The 14,797-nt window shown below is 36.5% G+C and overlaps 1 protein-coding gene across 4 annotated transcripts in view; it reads right to left on the bottom strand.

Annotated features, from left to right (window-relative positions):
• Nucleotides 1-14,797, bottom strand: part of HECW1 (HECT, C2 and WW domain containing E3 ubiquitin protein ligase 1) — a 548,017-nt gene that overhangs the window by 168,123 nt on the left and 365,097 nt on the right. For all 4 annotated transcript variants that reach the window (XM_033088739.1, XM_033088737.1, XM_033088738.1 and 1 more), the window contains one exon: nt 5,454-5,529. In XM_033088739.1, the coding sequence (XP_032944630.1) occupies nt 5,454-5,529 (76 nt within the window). The remainder of the gene's footprint in view (nt 1-5,453; nt 5,530-14,797) is intronic.

The raw sequence follows: 14,797 nt of genomic DNA, 5'->3' as shown, positions 1-14,797 counted from the left end.
TAAAATTGAAAAGTTTCTTTCCTTAAGACTTTTTATTCTACTGGGTAGGATGTCACTTACCAATGTATTTCCTGCCTCTCAGATTCAAATCTGCCCTTCTCCACTGTGCTTTGTGATACTCAAGCTGGACCCTAAAATATGTCTCTCTTGTCAGCTGGCACACAATTTTAAGCTTTGCCAGTTTTCTATAGTTGTTGTCTAAATTTAACTCCTCCCATTTTCTAAGAATACACTGGGATTTGGCTTTCTTCCCCACCTTTGAAACTGTTCAAGGACCTCCACCTGGTAAATCAGAAGGTCGATTCTCATCTTTTTACTTGATGATTATCAGCAGTACTTGATACAGCTGAATGCTGCTTCCTCCTTGATAGACTTTGTTTGATTTTCAAACCGAAACCTTTGCTTGGTCTTCTTCCTGTTTCACTGCTTCAGTCACCTTTTCCGGTTCCTCCTTTTCTCCTGACCTCTGAATAATCCACACAAAACATCTTATTGGCTTGGATGAAAGAGCTAAAAGTGGAGGTTATGAGAAGCAATGAATTCTGTGTCTATTTTGAAGACAGAGCCAACAGGCTTTGCTACTGAATTGGATGCATGGTAAGAGTGAGGTGACAGGAAGATTCCAAGATTTTTGACCTAAGAAACTAGAAACATGAAGTTTCTGGTAATTGAGAAGGAGATCACTGGAAGAAGAATTCATTTGGGGAAGATCAAGAATTAAGTTTTAGAGCACGTAAATTTGATATTCCTATTAAATAACCAAGTAGATACTAGATATTAGATATCAAACAGGCAGATGGAATTTAGGATAGAGAGCCAAGCTGGTGATTTAAATTTTGGAATCTTCAGGATGTAGATGGTACTGAAAGCCATGCACCAAGATTTCATCATCAAGGAAGTTAAGCATAGATAGAAAAGAGAAGTCCAAGGACTGAATCATAGGTCATATAAGGTAGTTTTTGAACCAAATTGGGGTGGGGTGGTTTTCTTTCCTCTGCTCCGTTTGTGAGCCCATGTCTGTATGGCAGAGTAAAAATGGGAACCAATTAATAGAAACTTCATTTTCTTCCCCAGTCCCATGATATCTATCCTGTATCACTGTCATGCAGGGCGGCCTGTGGGGTCTCTGCTCCTGCTCCCCACATAAGAATGCAGGACATGGTGAGGCCAAAAAGGAACACCCATGGAGCCATAGATAGGGGGTTCATACTACTATATTCTCGCTGGCGGTTGGATTGGAGACACAGGAAGCAGAAGCCACACGATCCGCAACCTGCCGTCCGCTTCTCTGCCAACCAACCAACCCCTTGCTAACTGCACTCTGCCATGCTAACTGCAATCAGTTCTTGCCAGCCACCATCTTCTTGCTAGCCCCCATTTTTCTGCTAGCGTAGCCACAGCAGTTATATTAGTAGCCAATGGCTCACTGGTTACAGCTGACAGCCAACTAGCCACAGCTGATGGCCATCCAATCACAGTTGATGGCCATTTACTACCTGAGCCAGCACCTTTCCACACGAGGCCAAGAGCCTGGAAACTGCACTCCTGGCTCTGTCCCCACAATCACATTACTCTTACACTTCAGAATTTCACTGAACTTTGGTTAGTAAAAATTCCTCTTCATTTCTAGCAGGTAGTTTTCTTAGTTTCTATTATTTCTGAAGGTTTGTAGAAATAATTGTTACTTCTCAGGCATTTCAATAGGAACATAAGAATACATGGAAACAACCAAAGTATCCTTCGATAGATGAATGGATAAAGAAGATGTGGTACATATACACAATGGAATACTATTCGGTCATAAGAAAAGATGAACAGTGCCATTTGTGACAACATGGATGAGATTATTATGCTAAGCAAAATAAATCAGACAGAAAAAGTCGAGAACCATATGATTTCACTGATATGTGGTATATAAAACTGAAAGCAACAAAGGAACAAGACAAACAAAGAAACAAAACCTGTAAGATACAGACAATAGTTTAGTGGTTACCAGAGGGTAAGGGGGGAGGGGTGTGGTAAATGAGGGTAAAAGGGATAAAATATACAGTGATGGAAGGAGAACTGACTCTGGATAGTGAGCATATAATGTGAAATATGGATGATGTAATACAGAATTTTACACTTGAAACCTATGTAATTTTACTAACAATTGTCACCCCAATAAATTTAATTAAAAAAAGAATAGCAAATCAGGCATTGTTATCTTTTTGCCCCAATAATACAAAAGTATTGAGCTGCTTCTTCACTTTTTTTAAACCTAGACACACCCATGCTAATGTGTCTTGCAAATTAAGTTGTTTTTTTGGTTTTATTATTTTTTTTTAGAGCAGTTGTAGATTCACAGCACACTTCCTCCTTAAGGGGAAGTACAGAAATATTCTATATACCTTCTGCCCCACACATGCATAGCCTCCCCCATTATCAACATCCCCTACCACAGTGGTATATTTGTTACAATTGATAAACCTACATTGACACATCATAATCACAGATGAGTGATAAATATTTTACTTCTCTTCTCAAAGTCCATAGTTTAAATTAGAGTTCACTCTTGATGTTATACATTCTATGGGTTTTCATGAATACATAATGACATGTATTCATCATTACAGTATCACACAGAGTATTTTCACAGCCCTAAAAATCCTCTGTGCTCTGCTTATTCATCTCTCTTTTCCCAGTCCCTAGCTATCACTGATCTTTATACTGTCTCCATAGTTTTACCTATTTCAGAATATGATATAGTTGAAATCATACAGTATGTAGCCTTTTCAGATTGGCTTTTTGTTTTTTTTCACTTTGCAATATGCATTCCATGGCCTGATAGCTCATTTATTTTTTAGCACTGAATAATAGTCCATTATCTGGATGTATGAGATAATATTTATCCATTTACCTACTAAAGGAATCTTGATTGCTACCAAGTTTTAGCAGTTATGAATAAAGTTGCTATAAACATTTGTGTGTAGGTCTTTTATGGACTTAAGTTTTCAAACCCTTTGGGTAAATTCCAAAGAATGTGATCACAAGATAATATAATAAGACTTTCACCAATACCACACTGTCTTGAACTATAGCTTTATAGTAAGTTTTGAAGTTGGATAGTGTCAGTCCTCCAACATTGATCTTCTCCTTCAATATTGTGTTGGTTGTTCTGGGTCTTTTGCCTTTTTATATAAATTTTAGAAGGTTCGTCAATATTCAAAAAAAAAATGACTTGCTGGGGTTTTGATGGAGATTGCATTGATTCTATACATTCAGTTGAAAAGAACTGACATCTTTACAATGCTGTGTCTCGCTATCCATGAACATGAACTATCTTTCCATTTATTTAGTGCATTGATTTCATACATCAGAGTTTGTAGTTTTCCTGATATAGATCTTATACATATTTTTTAGATGTATACCTAATCACTTCATTTTTGAGATGTTAATGTAAATGGTATTGTGTTTTTAATTTCAAATTCCACTTGTTCATTGCTGGTATATAGAAAAGTGATTGACTTTTTGTATATTAACCTTGTATCCTGCAACCTTGCTATAAGTTCTTATCAATGGATTTTTAGACACACATTTGCTTTACTGGGGCTCACTGAAACATGAAAAGCCCCAGTTGACTGTCCATTTTCCAAGGACAGTGCATGAGTGTGATCTCAGACTTCTGACATTTATAGCCTACAACATTTGTTGGTTTGACAACAAACTAAGGCAATAGTTTCTCAAACTGTACTCACCAGAGTCCAAGAACTTTATGCCAAAGACCACTTAGGGTGAACTTGAATGTGGGGAGGCTCTGAACTTTGTACAGCATTTTAGCCAGAGCAGCTCAATTTATCTCCATACTTTTAATATTGAAATTATTTTAGATTGACAGAAGAGTTGCAAAGATAGTACAATACTGTAAGGTTGAAACTCAGATAATCAATACCATAGTAAGATTTAGCTATTTTGCAGTTTGATTCACCTTACAGCTTGCTATCTAGCCACTTGTAGTTAGACTTAGCTAGTTTGCAGTTTGATCCACCCTGATATTCAGCTGTTTTCTCTTTGTTTCTCCCCTCAATGAATAACTTAAGAACTCTATTTTGTTCCCTTTCCTAAGTCTACACGTTCCTCATTAATCCATTTAATCTTTGTTTTAAACCTTCTTTAGCCATGTAGAATTGCTTCCTAGTCCCTGTTTCACGTTTCTGTGCTGTAGCTTGTGTTATTCTCAACAAAATGTATACTTGAAATACATCTCACTACACATGTCCCCTCACCCACCACAATCTAGTTGGTTTATACCTATTAGTTCTTTGTTTCTCATTAAACCTTTTTCAAAAATTAAAAAAAAAAAAAAAAGGGATTCAACAGAATCCTAAGAATAATTTCTTAATCCTCAAGTGCTCAGACACTGGAATCCAATTTGCAACACCCTTGCAGTTTTTACTGGTGATGCATAAAGCCCCAGGCCATGGTGGTCCAGTACGGAGTCCAGAGATAACATTATCTTAAAACTGACTCTGAGTGGTGAACACACAATGGGATTTATAGATGATGTAATACAGAATTGAAAACCCGAAATCTACGTAACTTTACTAACAATTGTCACCCCAATAAACTTTAATTAAAAACAAAACAAAACAAAAACAGACCAAACCCCAGGAAGAAATGCCAGCCCTCAGACCTGCCTGACCACCTCCCCCTTTCCTTTGTTCTTCTTCTTGTGTACCTACAAAACCTCCTAACTAGTCTAGGAATGGGGAGATGCCCTTTGGACAGGGGTCCATCATCCTCCCAGAAGGCCAGCATTCTGAATAAACTTGCTTTTCTTTCCACCAACCTGTCTCTCGATTTTTAACTTTTTTAAATGGCAGGCAGCCAGACCCTTAGCACGGTACCAATACCCTTTACACAGTTTCCCCATTGTTAACATACATTATTAAAACAAACAAACAAACAAACAAAAAACAAAAACAAAAACAACAAAAAACTAAATTACTCTTAACTGTTAATTAAATACTATTATAGACTTTATATGGCTTATATTGATTTTTCCATGAATGGATATTTTTGAGCAACTGAGGTTTTGTCTTTTACCAGTTGGGCTTAATTGAGATTTTATTTAGACAAAGGGTCTGCTAGCAGCTTCTTTCCTCAGGCTTTTCTTACTTCCACTTCATAAAAACTCTCAATTACTGCTACTTGTAAAAGGAGGAAAAGAATAGTAGCTTCTCTTCTCATCATCTGAAAGTGCTTTTGCATTTATTATTTATTGAATTCTCCAATATCCTCATGAGGGCAAGGGGAATGAAGCAGATATTTTTAATTTTTGTTTTACAGATGGAGAAATTGAGGCACAGAGAGGTTGAGTAACTTTTAGGTTAAGAGTCAAATTGAAGTGGGCCTCCTGACTTTGGTTGACATTCTTATTCTTCTCTCAAGGCCTTCAGGTGAGTAAAACATACCTGAGAGAGAAAAGCTGATCAGCCGGCGACTTCCTTGCCCTTGGACAGTCTCATCAGAGGCAATGCTTTTAAAAATCTGTATGAAGGAAAATGGGAGACAAACAAAACAAGCATTGAAATAGATACTCACACTCCAACATAAACATGCTTAATTACTCTTCAGCTGCATTCTGTGAAGACAGCAGCATGTGATTTCATTAGGCTATTATTGATTAAACATGCTTCTAGCAACCTAATGTCTTTTCCCAGTAATATAGTGGGGAATACTAGTGGGGATGAGGCCTACTCTTCAGAGAAATGGAAATCAACAAACAGAATTACTATAATATTAGAGGCCCAGTATAATGACTTATGAAAACAATGCCGTTTTAAATTCAAATATGCAAAAAGTATTAAAGCAGACCCTAAGGAAGTAGAATGATTAGTCAACAGATGTTTACTGTTGTAATTATAATGTGTTTCCATTTAGCAAAGTTTATGGTTAAAGTTCTGTATCTCCATTTCTTCTGATCTGTTTATTATCTAGGGATTTCCAGAATATTCTATTTATTTGGGAGGAACCTGAGCATGGCATTAAGAAGCTAGGTCTCGTTTATTTAATTTCTTTCCTGGGAAATTTCAGAACACAATTGTTACATAGGTTATCTATAGTCTAGTAGATATCTGCAAACCAGGTGACTAAAATGCTTTATTTTCCATCATTGTTCAATATATGTCTGTTACTGGGTTAATCAAAATAGCTAGAGTGCTTGCTTTCATTCTCTTTTAGGTAAGAATCATTTCTGAGTATTTATTCAAAGTTTTGCATACATTGTGTATTTACAAAAAAATAATTTTAAAAATCTGAGTATTAAGCAAATCTACAGTGTCCACTTTTAGAAGATAATCTGTACTGAAGGAAAAAAATGAAAAACTTGATGATCTATAACTCAGTCTCTTTATTGGTAGATTGTGTGGGCTTCTCTTTCTCCTGCCTCTCAGTATTCTTGATGCTGTAAGAGTTGTGATTGGATGGTTACCATCAACCTGCTGTATACTATAAGACTGTATACTATATGACTCATCACTAGACTCACAGCTTCAGCCCGAGGAGAGTACAAAAGGATTATTAGAATATCTCCTTATTGAAGCAGGTGCCCCTATGAACTTGGCTACAGATTGTGTGCAAATCTCAGTATATCTACCCTTAGGCCTAAGTGAGAGGTGCATCTCAGGGTTGCTGGGCTGCTGAGCAGAGGCAACCAATGTGGGTGGCATATGGAATGGAGCGAGAGATTGTGCAACTCTATGATAGGTCTATGTCTGTGAGAGTCTCATTTGATAATAAAGAATCAGAGGAAGATACGCTGGAATTGGTGAGTCAGATGGCTGGTTGGTCCCAGGCATTTGCCCTCTTCACATTGGAGAGCCTGTTCCTTCCTCCCTAGTCTGTTTGTTCTTCAGGTGGCGGACACAGAGCAACAGAGGGCAACAAACGGTTCAGAGACTGCGGTCTCAGGCTGGACCACTCTCCTAACCCTCAAATTGGCCAATACCGACAAGCATAATCAGGGTTCAAACTTTAATGTTGTGATTTTTTCTTCTTTTTCAAACCTTTGCATGGGTAAAGACCGTAGTAAGCCTTTGGCGGGCTGACCACCCCCCTCACAGTGCTGGATCTGCTTAAGAGGGACAATTACAATCTATTGTTCCTAATTCTTGTTCAAAAATGTAAACATCTAGCTTGTTCCTTCTCAGGATATAAGAGCCATGAGGGCACAACAAAAACTAATTTTTGCATTCCAATTTATAATTTTTTAAAAGTGTAGGATTAAACTGCACATTTCATGCTTGGCTAAAATGAGCTTAAACATGCAATGTTAACAAAGAATAGTATATTTGTTCCTTCCTATTTAAAGCACACATATTTTGGTTCTTCCTGTTTAAATTTTCCTCTGCTGGTTATTCAGGGTATTTACATAAAATTTCTTCATTTTTATTGCATCAAAACAGGTCTGAGGACAAAAAAGATAATGTATATTTTTCAGAAGCTACTAAACTCAATGGGGAGACATTTAAAGTTTCATAAAATTCTACATAATTCATCACTTTTTGCTAACATTATTTACAAAGTCATCTTAGCACCAGATTGATGGTATAAAAGTGGAGGCAACAGTGCCAATAACAAATATTTTCCAGGAAGTAAAGATGTTAGCTCTGCTCAGGAAGGGTTTGCAGCCTGATTTATTGTTTAAAGATGAGTTTCAGAGGCATGTTCGAGGGTAAGAAATCTGCTGCACTCACAGACAGACACTCTATCATTTATTGACTATGAAAATGATGTAAAGACCCAGCTTAAACAGTTTCACCATGGAAAAACCTGAGATGGTTGGGGCACATTATCGAATTACTCATGTTCTCAGGTCTGCACATTCCATTTGCTCTGAGGCTTGTATGCTGCCTAGTTGTAAGTTGAACCATTGGGCTCTGGGTCCTAATGCCCTACTCTCATATGGTCCCTGGCAGTTTGACTGTTTTACATACAAATGTTTCCACAACAAAGCCTACTTAGCAAATGGTTTGATAGAGTTGAAGCCAGATATGTTGGTGGTGTGCAGAAGATTTGGTAGGGTATTGAGAAGTGTCTTGGAGTTGAAGTAAGGGCTTTGGGGTTAATTAATATGTATATGTATGTATATGTATATCTATACATCATCTATATCATGTGATATAAATATCATATGATATCTATATCATATATATATATATAGATATATATATCTTACCCCCATTCTTATTTTCTCTTTACATCTACAGTTTGAAAAGTTACTAAGTGTGAATCCATGCCACTGTTGCATTCCCCCAAAATGAAATTCAACAGAAAATAGAACAATGATCAGGACTTTTTACTTTTGCAGAGGAATTTCTATTTCAGTAGTATGAAGATGAATGGCTCAGTTTATTAGGCCCCCTCTGCCTTAGCTCTCTACCATGTTATCCGAATTCTACCTTTCCTCTCACAGTACCACCGCATGAAGATGAGGCTTTTTGCCCAAAACATACATGTCTCCATCACATAGTCCTATTTGCATGTTGACCTATATTTTCCATCTACCACTCTCCAATGACATCATCGCTTCTCAGACAGGCTCACTGTCATTCCTAGAGGCAGGCATTGTGCCAGGGGCAATCAATTTTATTCAAAATTTTGGGTAAAACTATTTTAAAAACAAATATGAAGAAATTTAAAGTTGAATGCAAAATATGCATGCATTTTGAAGGTAAAGCAAGAGTTTCAAAGAATTCTCTTGCACGTGAAAGGCCACTCCTGAGTTGCTTCTTTGAATATCCCATATCTGGGTTTACTTCCTTGGGAAAAAACTGGAGAAGCTCCCTAAATCACACAGGGCATTTCTAACAGGGATATGACAATGTTAAGCTCAATTCTGATATGATAACTCCATTTACATACCCATGATTATTCTCAAATAATTATAGAATAACTTATTTTTTCCACTAAAACTGTAGACAAGTTTTGTGTTTAGTTACAAAACAATGAAATTGGCAATGATGCCAGAGATTAAAATTTATGACTTCACTGAGCCTTTATCTATTCACCTGACCCAGATAACATTGATTTTTCTATAAATAAAAAGTGTATGGCTCCACGATTGATAACATGACTGTAAATATCAGGCACAAAGTCACATTGCATTATAAATAATAAAATATCCATGATGTGGCACATCAGCAGCCAAGAGCAGGGAATTACAGATTTTGTTTTATGTCAGAGATCAGCGGTTCCTGTGAAGTTCAATATCTTTTGCATCTAAGATAAAGTCTATTAAGTTATCTGACATGCCTCCAGGTAACTTAAAAAGCAAAAATCAAATGAATCCAAGGCACACCCATTTCTACTTCCAAATCGCTGAAATGTTCAAACAAACAAATAGTAAACAAAGAAACATATCTACAAATGTTTACAGAGCACTTTTGAATACATTGCCCTCTTGAATTCTCATAATACAACTGTTAGGAAGGTAATCAGCTCAATCCAAGTCTCCAAAAGAAAGGTCTGTAAACTCAAAGTGCAGTCATCTTTAGGGGCTGAAAAATGAAACATTAAACTCCAACAGTCAACAGCATCACAAACAATTTCCCCAATCCCAGGGACGTCTGTGACGGAAGACTTAGAAGATCCTTCAAAGGGGCAAGAAGACAACAGGGATGAGTGTTAATTGTGTGCCAAGCACAGAGCCAGTTCTTCTAGATACACTATTTTAACAGTTTGTAAATTATGCATCATTCATTCCCCTCCAAGTTTACAAATGTGAAAGCTGAACTCAGAATAATTTGTTGGCTTCCCAAAACTCACGGGGGATGAATGAATCTCTGGTCTAGCTGACTTAAATAAAAAGAGACTTGCAGAACCCCCATAGAATCTCTTATACCCCCGGGACATTTCTTCAGACTCAGCCTTGCTGTTTGCTTTCTTTTGCTCATATTTAGTTCTTATTCTGGTTGCTCCTCTCTGCTTTCGGTTGCTACTGTCACTAATCCAGCTTCCAAAGTTCTCACTGCTCCTACTTTCTTCCTTTTTTTTTTCTTTTCTGTTAAATTTATTCAGGTGACAATGGTTAGTAAGTTACATAGGTTTCAAGCATACAATTCTGTAATACGTCATCTATATATCACACTGTGTTCTCACCACCCAGAGTCAGTTCTCCTTCCATATATTTGACCCCGTTTACCCTCTTCTACTACTTCCCTCACCCCTTACACTCTAGTAACCACTAAACTATTGTTTGTGTCTATGAGTTTTTGTTTCTTTATCTTGTTCCTTTGTTGCTTTCAGTTTTATATCCCACATATCAGAGTGAAGTCAAATGGTTCTCGACTTTTTCTGTCTGACCTATTTTGCTTAGTATAATAATCTCAAGATCCATCCATATTGTCACAAATGGCACTATGTTATTTTTTTATGATTGAGTAGTATTCCATTGTGTATATATACCACATCTTCTTTATCCAATCATCTATCGAAGGACAGTTTGGTTGTTTTCATGTCTTGGCCACCATAAATAAAGCTGCAATGAACATCAGAATACATATATCTTTACAGATAAATCTTTATGGATAAATGTTTTTAGATTTTTTTGGTAGATATGGTAATTCTATTCTTAATTTTTTTGAGAAAACCCTATACTGCCTTCCATAGAGGCTCTACCAATCTACATTCCCACCAACAGTGTATGCAGGTTCCTTTTTTTAAACTGCCTCTCCAACACTAGTTATTATTTGTTTTGTTGATGATACCCATTCAAACGTGTATGAGGTGATATCTTTTTATGGTTTTGCTTTGCATTTCCCTAATAGCTAGTGAAGTTGAGCATCTTTTCATGTATCTGTTGGCCATTTGTATGTTTTGTCGAGAGAAGTTTCTGTTCATGTCCTCTGCCCATTTTTTAATTGGATTGTTAGTCCTTTAATTGTTGAGTTGTATGATTTCCTTATATATTTTGGATATTAGTCCCTTATTGGAGGTGTTATTTTCCGATATCTTCTCCCATTCAGTTGGTTGTCTCTTTATCTTGTTGGTGGTTTCTTTTGCTGTGCAGAAGCTTTTTAGTTTGATATAGTCCCATTCATTTATTTTAGCTTTTACTTCCCTTGCCTTTGGAGTCAAATTCATCTTCCTGCTTTCTTAATTTCCTTGAAGGCAATGCACAGGCTTCCTAATTTCAGGGCTCTTCTGCTTTTGAATGTGAAATCCTTGCCCTGGGATGTATGTATGCATGTATGTTTTTGTTTGTTTGTTTGTTTGTTTGGGGATTTTTTCCTTATTTTTTTCTGTTTTATTTAGAAGAATTTATTTGAAATTCACATAACATCAAATTGACCATTTTTGAACTGAACAATTCAATGGTTTTTGGCACACTCACAATGTTGTGCAACCACTACCTCAATCTAGTTCCTAAACATTTTAATCACTCCAAAGTAAAACCCTGTACCCATTAAGCAGTTTCTCCCCATTCTCCTCTCCCTCCAGCCCCCAGGAAATTTCCAATCTGATTTTTGTCTCTATGGATTTACATATTCTAGATATTTCATATGAATGGAATCATACAATATGTGCCATTTTATGACTGGATTTTTTCACTTAGTGTAATGTTTTTGAGGTTTGTACAGTCAGGTTTCTCCAGAGAAACAGAACCAATAAATCCCTTAAAGTAAGGAATTGGGTCACACATTCATGGAGGCTGACAAGTCCCAAGATCTGCAATCAGCAAACTGGAGATCCAGAAGAGCTGGTGGTGTAGTCCCACTCTGAAAGCCAGTAGGCTTGAGACCCAGGAAGGACTGATATTTCAGCTTGAATATAAAGGCAAGAAAAAAAAAAAAAAAAACAATGTCCCAGATGGAAGACAGTGAGTTAGGAGGAATTTCCTCATATTCAGCAGAAAGTTGGAATAATTGTTCTATTCAGATCTTCAGTTGATAGAATGAAGTCAACCAATATTATGGATGGCAATCTGTTTTACTCAATCTATCAATTTAAATGTGAAACTCATCTGAAAAATGCCCTCACAGAAACACCCAGAGTAACATTTGACAAAATTTCTGGGCACCCTGAGGCCCTGTCAAGTTGACAAATAAAATTAACCATCACAAGGTTTAGCCATGTTGTAACATGTATCAGCACTTCATTCCTTTTGATGCCTGAATAATCCGTTGTGTGTATATGCTTGTTCGTCTTTTTAAAAAAAATCTTGTCAAATTGTTTTTCCCAAGCTTTGAGATGTAACTGACAAATAACATTGTGTAAATTTAAGGTATACAACATGTTGATTTCCTACACTTATATATTGCAAAATGATTACCACCATAGAATTAAATAACATCTCCATCACATCATATAACTACCATTTCTTTTTGTGGTGATAATTAAGATCTGCTCCCTTAGCAACTTTCAAGTACATAATACAGTATTATTAATTATAATTACCATTCTTTACATTATGTCCCCAGAAATTACTCATCTTATAACTGGAAGTTTCTACCCTTTGACCAACATTTCCCCATCCCACCTACCCCTATCCCCCTCTGCCCCTAGTAACCACCACTCTACTCTCTGCTTTCATGAATTCAGGTAAGATTCCACATTTATGTGGTACCGTACAGTATTTGTCTTTTTCTGACTTATCTCACTTAGCGTAATGCTACCCTCAGGATCCCTCCTTGTTGTCACAAATGGCAACACAGCTGAATATATACTATATATATATAATACTACATATATATAATTATATATATAATTATATATAATAATATATATAATTATATTATTTATATATATTATATTATATATGTATGTATGTGTGTGTATGTATGTGTGTGTGTGTGTATACATATATACATCACATATATATATCACATTTTCTTTATCCATTCATCTGTTGATGAACACTTAGATTGTTTCCATTATCTTGGCTACTGTGAATAATGCTGCAAAGAACACAGCAATGTGGACATCTTTTCAAGACCTTGTTTTCATTTCTTTTGGATATATACCCAGAAGTGGGATTGCTGGATCACATGATAATTTCTATTTTAATTTTTTGAGGAAGCTCTGTACTGATGGCTACACTAATTTACAATCCCACCAACAGTGCCCAAATGTCTCTTTTCTCCAAATCCTCATCAACACTTATCTATCTCTTGTTTTTTTGATGATAACCATTCCAACAGGTATGAGGTGGTAGCTCCTTATGATTTTGACTTGTATTTACCTGATGATTAACGATGTCAAGCACTTTTTCATATATGAGGTCTGACAATTAAGTTTGAGAACTTACCAGTGTGCACTTACATTGGCAGCACTGTACAAATAGCTCGGTAAGATTTCATAACCTTGGTATATCAGTGTCTCACAGCTGTGTTTGTATTGACATGTGTCTTGGTGAATGGCGTTCATTATTTTTGCGTGTTTTTGTGTGCCATCGCGAGAATGTCTGAGCTTGAATTAGAGCAAGGAACAAACATTAAATTTCTTGTTAAACTTGGCAAGAGTGGACGTGAAATCAAAGACATGTTAGTTCAAGTTTATGGGGATAATGCCATGAAGAAAATGGCAGTGTACAAATGGATTAAACATTTTTCTGAGGGGAGAGAACATGCCACTGATGAAGAGAGGTCAGGGCGGCCAGTAATGAGCAGAACTGATGAAAACATTGCAAAAATTCATAAAATTGCATGTCAAAATCATTGACTGACTGTGAGAAGCATAGAAAACCAAGTAAACATTGATAGAGAAACAGTTAGGAAAATCTTAACTGAAAATCTTGGCATGAGAAAGGTGTGTACAAAAATGGTCCTGAAGTAGCTCATCGATAAACAGAAGCAAAGGAGAGTTGAAGTTTGCCAAGACCTTTTGGAGAGGCAACACGATGTTTTGGGCCATGTTATCACTGGTGATGAAAAATGGATGTACCAATATGACCCTGAAACAAAGTGTCAAAGTACACAAAGGAAGTCAGCCAATTCCCCATGACCAAAATATTCTGTCAGTCCAAATCAAGAGTCAAAACGATGTTGCTAACCTTTTTAGATATCAGAGGGATTATTCATTATGAATTTGTACCACCTGGACAAACAGTTAAACAAGTTTACTATTTGGAAGTGCTGAAAAGACTGTGAAAAAGTTAGACAACCTGAAATTTTTGCCAACAATTCATGGCTCTTGCATCATGACAATGCACCAGCTCACATGGCACTGTCTGTGAGGGAAGTTTTAGCCAGTAAACAAATAACTGAATTGGAACGCCCTCTCTACTCACCTGATCTGTCCCTCAATGACTTCTTTCTTTACCCAAAGATAAAGGAAATATTGAAAGGAAGACATTGTGATGACATTCAGGATATCAAGGATTATGTGACAAGAGCTCTGATGGCCATTCCAGAAAAAGAGTTCCAAAATTGCTTTGAAGGGTGGACTAGGTACTGGCATCAGTGCATAGCTTCCCAAGGGGAGTACTTTGAAGATGACTGTATTGATATTCAGCAATGAGGTATGTAGCACTTTTTCTAGGATGAGTTTGATAACTAAATTGTCAGACCTTGTACTTGCCAGCTATTTGTAGGTCTTCTTTGGAACCATGTCTATTCAGTTCTTCTGCCAATGTTTTAAATTAAAAAAAAAAAATGTTTTTCTGCTATTGAATTCTGTGAGTTTATATACTTTGGATATTAACAACTTATCAGTATATAATTTGTAAATATTTTCTCCCACTTAGTATGTTGCCATTTCATTTTGTTGATTGTTTCTTTTGCTGAGCAGATTTTTAGTTTGATGGAGTCCCCACTTA

Source organism: Rhinolophus ferrumequinum, chromosome 20 (genome assembly GCF_004115265.2).
Source record: "Rhinolophus ferrumequinum isolate MPI-CBG mRhiFer1 chromosome 20, mRhiFer1_v1.p, whole genome shotgun sequence".
NCBI lineage: Eukaryota > Metazoa > Chordata > Mammalia > Chiroptera > Rhinolophidae > Rhinolophus > Rhinolophus ferrumequinum.
Note: the sequence above shows the minus strand (reverse complement) of the source record. Positions and strands in the feature narration are given on the sequence as shown.